This window comes from Neomonachus schauinslandi, chromosome 1 (genome assembly GCF_002201575.2).
Source record: "Neomonachus schauinslandi chromosome 1, ASM220157v2, whole genome shotgun sequence".
NCBI lineage: Eukaryota > Metazoa > Chordata > Mammalia > Carnivora > Phocidae > Neomonachus > Neomonachus schauinslandi.
The window spans coordinates 46,492,430-46,501,331 of record NC_058403.1 but is presented as its reverse complement, the minus strand read 5'-3'; the positions used below and the strand labels follow the sequence as shown (position 1 = coordinate 46,501,331).

The window sequence follows — 8,902 nt, the reverse complement described above, 5'->3', positions numbered from 1 at the left end:
ATCCTTGACTAAAGGATACTACCTACTAAATAACTGTCAGTCACAACTCCCCACTAGATGCTGGTAGTATCATCCCCGTGTGACAACCAAACATATCTCCAGACACAGCAAATGGACCCTGGGGGGCAAAATTGTCCCCAGTTGAAGATCCACAGTTCTAGATTGATATGGATATGACAGTTTGCCAGCAGTTGTTATATTGTGGTATCATGAGAAATTTCAGAGAGTAATTTTTTAAGCCCTTGCTTTCATTTCTCCCTAATGCTGTGTAGATAGCTTCCCCAGGTATTACCAGACATTTTCTGTAAATCTGATATTCTTTTAAAATAAAAAGGTACAAAATAATTAAGATAGTTGTAGATATTGTTATCTTTCATATATTTGCAAAGTGCCACGTACACCTGCAACTCTTTCTATCACTACCACTGCACCCTTCACACTGGCACCAGGCTTCAGTTTAGGAGTCTGTTCCACGAGTACCATCACATGGAAGCCTCAACAATCCTAGGAGATATCATTCTCATCTTGTGGCTGATGAAACTAAGGCTCAGAGAGGGAAGTGGCCTGGCTAAGGTTGCCCAGATGCTCTTTTCCTTCTGCAAAGTCACATCAGAGACCAGTTGGTGAAAGAAAAATTCAGTCTGCTCAACAAAAATCATATACAAGCTGATGATACTTTATTATACAAAGAAGTTGGCAAAGGACAGCTTCATTTTTGTCAAAGAATCTCCACCAAAAATTTCTAGTGATTCATCTGGTGATGCAGTTAACATAATAAAACAACAGCTGATATTTACTGAGTCCTTGCAGTATTCCAGAGCCATTAAATGAGATGCAAATCCCACCATAAAAACTGGAATTTTCATTAGGACCCAGACTTAGAAAAGGCCCAGCTTCAAAGATTCAGACTTGCATAGACTGAGGACTCCCATTTCCAGAAGTTCAAAAACTTCCTTTCTTATCTAAATGAGAAAAAAAAAAAAAGGTTAAGATCAAGAAAAGATGGTCTTGGTGAATAAATTCAACCATCTGGACTTCTTGGTATTTGTGTAGCTGTTATGGCCAGAATCAGGGAGGGCAAAAATCCTAACCTATGTTTTATTCAGAATTGAAATATTTACTTAAGTAAAGGGATAGGTACTAAATAAAACATCCATTTCATTAAAGTGCCCTTTGTAACCATTCCAAATAAAATATCATAAAAAAATCTTATACAAAGGTGTTTCAAAATACCTAAACTATGGCTATATTGCACACATATTTCAATATAGGATAGCTGATAATGATGACATCAACATAATACAAATAACTGGGTGACAGGGTTTTTTTCTTTGACACAATTTCTCCTTATCATTATAATTAAAAAACTTACAGTGGATTACTCAGATTTCACACTGTACCTGAAATAAATATGGACTTATGTGCCTAACATCAAATTTGTTGAACTGGTTTGTGTGTGTGTGTGTGTGTGTGTGTGTGTGTGTGTGTGTGTGTGTAGGAAACTGAAAAAATTGTCTTTTTACCTGTACTGATGTCTGATTTGGCTCACTGATCAATCATAATCAGGTTGGTTATTCTGGGGATATAGCTTTACGTGGTAAATTAATTTATTCAGCATGTTTGGAGGATTAATTCCAAATCTCTTTGATATTTACTGCCATGATTAATTAGGTTGGTGACTGGCAGCCATTTTTATTATTGGACAAAACTTCTTCTCTCCAACAGATACTTCTAAACATCGGGCTAGATTGAAAAATTAGCCCCATGATACACAGTAGGTGGCAAATCAATTTTTCACATTTTGATGATAATGGATTACTTTCATAAATACAGAATGAGCTAATGCTGTGGCCACAAAGGCAATCAATCAGTTTTAATCCACGGAGATATCAAAATAATTTCCCCATAAAAACAAAAACAAAATAGCCCTCTATATTAAGTGAGGTTTCGGGTATGGGAGATGCAGGCCATGAGGCAAATTTGTGCCCCTACTTCCTCAAACATTTGTAAGGATGAAAGACAAAGACGAATATGTCTCTAAAGCAAGGCACACAAAAATGTGCTAAGTCCTCCAGATCCTCCTGTTTCTCAAAGGTTCAGTATAGATATAGTGGTCCCCAGTGGGGCAGAGGTCATTGGTCATATAAGGAAGAAACAAAGCTGATTACTATAAAACACATGGAAAGGATACAGTTAGGTCTAAGGGAGTGAGATGGACTCTATAATTGCAGTTACTTCAGAGTTAAAAGATAGAAATCATTTCAATGGCCAGAATGTGCTGGCTCCCCACGTCAAAGACTTTATTACTGTATTTGAACTCAAGGTCAAGTTGAAGAAAAAAAGGTTAAAGGCAATTGCTGGTTACATGGTACCTCGGGAATGTCCATCATCCTTCTCAACTTCTGATCTCTCCAGTTCCAGTCAAAAACCAGGAACTTTAAGGGGTTCAAATTAAGGCCACCTGAAAGAAACACAGAGAGAGTTGCTATAGCAGACCTCATGACATAAGCTTACTCAAATGACTTTTTAGTCTCCTCGTTGCTTTTTGCCTCATTTGCTGTCCTCTGCCCCAGTAACTAATCTCTACACACTGAATGCAGCCAGCCCTTGCTTGATGGAAAACAAATGCAGCACTGGAGATTGCTTTCCTTATAATCTTATCACTGATTCTGAGGGAAGCAGAGAAGCTGCTCAGCTTGTCAATTGCTGGCAAAGAAACAATCCCAAACCTCCATTTCATGAAGCCCCAGAGGGTGAAGTCTCATTCCTGACAGGAATTTGATAAGATGGATCCTGCAGTCTGGGTAGTGGCCCTTCAGAGGACTTGAGTCCAATGGAGTGTGAGTGACTATGAGGAGGGGAATGGACAGAAGGATGAGGCTGGGGCTCGGGGGTTAATTTTAGACAGAAAAGGAAGTAAATATGAATAGGCTCTATTCAAAGTCTGTTATCATTTGAGAAGACTAGTAAACCACTTAAGGATTCCATTTCCACTGGCTTCCTATGTATCTAGACAATTATGGAATGTGGGGCTGGAGGGGACCTCAGGGATTGTCTGTTCCTCAGAGGTCTCAGAGTTGGGCAGTTAGTTCTTCCCACTCCCCATGTTCTTTCCATTGCCCCAAGCTGTTTCACGTTACATGTGGAAATATAACTGAAGCCTTCCTTTACTCTGCAGCACTTCCCCTCATCTTTACTCTGTGATTATTTCAGTATTTCCCCTTCGGCCCCAAAGACTTTTCATTCTTCTTATAATTATAATGCCTCTTATTTATTTAAGGGTTTTATTTATTTACTTATTTGAGAGAGAGCGAGCGAGCACCCGAACGCACTTGAGTGATGGGGAGGGGCACAGGCAGAGAGAGAGACTCTCAAGCAGACTCTGCACTGAGTGCGCCCTGATGCAGGGCTCAATCCCACGACCCTGAGATCATGACCTGAGCCAAAATCAAGAGTCAGACGCTTAACCAACTGAGTCACCCAGGGGCCCCTGTAATGCCTCTTATTTAAAATTCTGTGTAAAAAGCATTTGACAAAATACAGCATCCTTTCCTGATTAAAACTCTTCAGAGTATAGGGATAGAGGGAACATTCCTCAAGTTCATAAAATCCATCTATGAAAAGCCCACAGCGAATATCATCCTCAATGGGGAAAAGCTGAGAGCCTTTCCCTGAAGATCAGGACCACGACAAGGATGCCCACTCTCGCCACTATTGTTCAACATAGCACTAGAAGTCTTAGCAACAGCAATCAGACAACAAAAAGAAATAAAAGGTATTCAAATTGGCAAAGAAGAAGTCAAACTCCTCTCTTTGCAGATGACATGATACTTTATGTGGAAAATCCAAAAGACTCCACCCCGAAATTACTAGAACTCATACAGCAATTCAGTAATGTGGCAGGATACAAAATCAATGCATAGAAATCAGTTGCTTTCTTATACACTAACAATGCAACTGTAGAAAGAGAAATTAGAGAAATGATTCCATTTACAATAGCACCAAAAACCCTAAGATACCTCGGAATAAACCTAACCAAAGAGGTAAAGGATCTATACTCTAGGAACTACAGAACACTCATGAAAGAAATTGAAGAAGACACAAAAAGATAGAAAAACACTGGAAGAATAAATATTGGATTGGAAAGAACAAACATTGTTAAAATGTCTATGCTACCCAGAGCAATCTATACCTTCAATGCCATCCCGATCAAAATTCCAATGACATTTTTCAAAGTGCTGGAACAAACAATCCTAAAATTTGTATGGAATCAGAAAAGACCCCGAATGGCCAAGGAAATGTTGAAAAAGAAAAACAAAGCTGGGGACATCATGTCGCCTGATTTCAAGCTATATTACAAAGCAGTGATCACCAAGACAGCATGGTACTGGCACAAAAACAGACATACAGACCAATGGAACAGAATAGAGAGCCCAGATATGGACCCTCAACTCTATGGTCAAATAATCTTTGACAAAGCAGGAAAAAATATGCAATAGAAAAAAGACAGTCTCTTCAATAAATGGTGCTGGTAAAATTAGACAGCTATATACAGAAGAATGAAACTCAACCATTCTCTAACACCATACACAAAGATAAACTCGAAATGGATGAAAGACCTCAATGTGAGACAGGAATCCATCAAAATCCTAGAGGAGAACATAGGCAGTAACCTCTTTGACATCGGCCACAACAACTTCTTTCAAGATGCATCTCCAAAGGCTAGTGAAACAAAAGCGAAAATGAACTTTTGGGACTTCATCAAGATAAAAAGCTTCTGCACAGCAAAGAAAACAGTCAACAAAACAAAGAGGCAACCCACAGAATGGGAGAAGATATTTGCAAATGACACTATAGATAAAGGGCTGTTTTCCAAGATCTACAAAGAACTTCTCAAACTCAACACCCAAAAAACAAATAACCAAGTCAAAAAATGGGCAGAAGACATGAACAGACACTCCTCCAAAGAAGACATACAAATGGCTAACAGACACATGAAAAAGTGTTCATCATCATTAGCCATGAGAGAAATTCAAATCAAAACCACATTGAGATACCACCTTAGACCAGTTAGAATGGCAACAATTGACAAGGTGAGAAACAACAAATGTTAGAGAGGTTGTGGAAAGGGGAACCCTCTTACACTGTTGGTGGGAATGCAAGTTGGTACAGCCACTTTGGAAAACCGCGTGGAAGTTCCTAAAAAATTAAAAATAGAGCTACCCTATGACCCAGCAATTGCACTACTGGGTATTTACCCCAAAGACACAGATGTAGTGAAAAGAAGGGCCATATGCACCCCAACGTTCATAGCAGCAATGTCCACAATAGCCTAACTGTGGAAAGAGCTGAGATCCATTCAACAGATGAATGGATAAAGAAGATGTGGTCCATATATACAATGGACTATTACTCAGCCATCAGAAAGGATGAATACCCAACTTTTACATCAACATGGATGGGACTGGAGGAGATTATGCTAAGTGAAATGAGTCAAGCAGAGAAAGTCAATTATCATATGGTTTCACTTATTTGTGGAACATAAGGAATAGCATGGAGGACATTAGAAGAAGGAATGGAAAAATGAAAGGGGGGAAATCGGAGGGGGAGACGAATCATGAGAGACTATGGACTCTGAGAAACAAACCGAGGGTTTTAGAGGGGAGGGGGAGAGGGGGATGGGTTAGCCTGGTGATGGGTATTAAGGAGGGCACATACTGCATGGAACACTGGGTGTTACACAAAAACAATGAAGCGTGGATCACTACATCAAAAACTAATGATGTATGGTGACTAACATAACATAATAAAATAAAATTAAAAAAAAAAAAATAAAATTCTCTCTGTGGGGTGCTCACTGGGGAGTCTGCTTCTTCCTCGGCACCTCACTGTACTCTCATGCTCTCTCTCAAATAAATAAATAAAATCTTAAAAAATAAAATTCTCTCAGGGCACCTGGGTGACTCAGATGGTTGAGCATCTGTCTTTGGCTCCGGTCATGATCTTCAGGTCCTGGGATCGGGCCCCGCATCGGGCTCCCTGTTCAGTGGGGAGTCTGCTTCTCCCTCTTCCTCTGCCTCTCCCCACTGCTCCTGCTCTCTCTCTCTCTCTTGCTCTGTATCTCTCTGTCTCAAATGAATAAATAATAATAAAAAAAATCTTTAAAAAAAAATAAAAAAATAAAATTCTCTCTGCAAAAGTAAAAACGATAAATTGAGAAGGAAAATGGGTTGGTAGTCTTCCCTTCAAAATAACTTACTATTGGTGGGAGAGCAAACAGGTACAGCCTCACAGGAAGGCACTTGAGCATTATATAATAGGAGCCTTAAAATACCTACTATTTGATAAAATAATTTTCTTTCTATGACAAATCCCAATAAATACATCAGAAACTTAAATATAGTTAATGGGGTGCCAGGCTAGCTCAGTCGGTAGAGTATGTGACTCTTGATCTTGGGGCTGTAAGATCAAGCCCCACATTAGGTGTAGAGATTACTTAAAAACAAAATCTTAAAAAAAAAGAAACTTAAATATAGTTACTTGCAAAGATGATCATTGCAGTATTATTTATAATAGCAAAAAATTAGAAATAACCCAGGTATCCTATCATAATTGTATTGCTAAAAATATATATATATAACTTGGGATAAATATCCAAAATATATAAAAAAATTCTGCAAATCAGTGGCAAAAAACACCAAACAATCTAATTTAAAAATAGAGGAAATGAATAGATACTTTGCCAATGAAGACATCCAAATGGCCAACAGGTACATGAAAAGGTGCTCAGCATCACTAATCATCAGGGAAATGCAATTTAAAACCACAATGAAATATTACCTCACACCTGTTAGAATGGCTATTACCAAAAAACCCCACAAGAAGTAGTAAGTGCTGAAGAGGATGTGGAGAAAAGGGACCTGTTGTGCACTGTTGGTGGGAATGTAAATTGGTGCAGCCACTGTGGAACACAGTATGGAAGAACTCTCAAGAAATTGAAAATAGAATTACCATATGATCCAGCAATTCCACTTCTGGGTATATACCCAAAAGAAAACAAACTCACTATCTCAAAAAGATATATGCGCCCCTATGTTATTGCAGCATAATTTATAATAGCCAAGACATGGAAACAACCCTCAGTGTCCATCAACAAATGAATGAAGAAAGAAAATGTCACATACACACACACACACACACACAGAGGAATATTATTCAGCCGTAAAAGGGAAGGAAATCTTGTCATTTGTGATAATAAGGATGACTCTTGGGGGCATTATGCTAAATGAAATAAGTCAGACAGAGAAGGACAAATACTGTATGATCTCACTTATATGTAGAATCTAAAAAACCTAACTCATAGATACATAGAACATATTGGTGGTTGTCAAAGGTAGGGGGGTTGGGGAAAATGGGTGAAGGTGGTTAAAAGGTAAAAACTTCCAGTTGTAAGGTAATTAAGTTCTGGGGATGTAATGTGCAGCACAGTGATTGTAGTTATACTGTACATTTGAAAGATGCTAAGAGAGTAGATCTTAAGAGTTCTCATCACAAGAAAAAAATTTATAACTATCTGAGGCGATTGATGTTAAATAAACTTATTGTGGTCATCATTTCACTATATATGTATAGAGTCATTATACTGTACACATTGGACTAATACAATGTTATATGTCAATTATGTCTCAATAAAACTATAAAAAACAGTAGAATATTATGTAGAATATTATATAGCCATTAAAAATGAAAAATTAAAACTATTTCATGACAAAGAAAGTCCTCATAAGATATTTTAAGTGGAGGGGTGCCTGGGTGGCTCAGTCAGTTAAGCATCTGCCTTCGGCTCGGGTCATGATCCCAGGGTCCTAGGATCAAGCCCCACGTCAAGCTCCCTGCTCTGCGGGGAGCCTGCTTCTCCCTCTCCTTCTGCCGCTCCCCCTACCTGTGCTCTTGCTCTCCCTGTCAAATAAATAAATAAAATCTTTTAAAAAAAAGATATATTAAATGGAAAAGACAAGTTATAAAATTATGATATACAGTTTGATGTCCACTTACAAAAATAAATATATAAATGCATAGAAAAAAAGACTATATTCAATATTAACTAACAAGCGATTATCTCTAAAGTGATTTATTTTCTTTTCTATACTTTTGCACTGTTGAAAGGCTCTCACTGTTAGAAAATCTCCTTCATTATTAAATTAAGATTAAAACAATATAATTCAGTCTATAATTGTACAGATCCCACTGTCATGGGATATCTTTGTAAGTTTGGAAACTTTCCTTAATATATCATATATATAAACATCTTAAGTCATAAACAGCTACATAAAATGAGTTATGTGTCATTTGTTTTGCTTTGTTAGATTTTCAGTTTCTAGAGTGCTGGAATTGTTCTCCCTTTTTTTTTTTTTTAAGATTTTTAAAATTTATTTGAGAGAGAGAGAGACAGAGTATGAGCGGGGGGCAGGGGGGGAGTGGCAGAGGGAGAGGGGGAAGCTGACTCCCTGCTGAGCAGGGAACCTGATGCAGGGCTCAATCCCAGGACCCTGAGATCATGACCTGAGCCAAAGGCAGATGCTCAACCAACTAAGCCACCCAGGCACCCCTGGAATTATTCTCTTTAAATGCTTTGCATATTGCTTAACACCTGTGGTTAGTGAACATTAAATCAAAATCAGAAGTATGTTATTTTCATGTATTATAAAAAATCAACAGCTCCTTAAATGATTTTTCCACTTCTTAAATAAGCTTTCATACTGAGACCTCACAACTCTATGGAAATAAAATTTCAACAATTTGTAGAGCTTTGTTTTCTCTCTTTCCCTTTCTCTCTTTTAAATATGGAGAACTGTGACCCTATTGCATGGGGGGCCTGGTGATACACAAAGAACCATCTGGA

General features: G+C 38.2%; 1 protein-coding gene across 2 annotated transcripts in view; it reads right to left on the bottom strand.

Moving 5' to 3' along the window:
* Positions 1-621: 621 nt before the first annotated feature.
* The window catches only part of CMSS1 (cms1 ribosomal small subunit homolog), a 373,731-nt gene continuing 365,450 nt past the window's right edge, over positions 622-8,902 (bottom strand). Inside the window, exons 9-10 of one of the 2 annotated variants that reach the window (XM_021692741.2) lie at positions 2,373-2,461; positions 622-962 (exon numbers count right to left, since the gene is read on the bottom strand). In XM_021692741.2, coding sequence (XP_021548416.1) covers positions 879-962; positions 2,373-2,461 — 173 coding nt within the window. In that variant the 3' untranslated portion in view covers positions 622-878. The remainder of the gene's footprint in view (positions 963-2,372; positions 2,462-8,902) is intronic. The other variant, XM_044919595.1, reaches the window with a different exon arrangement.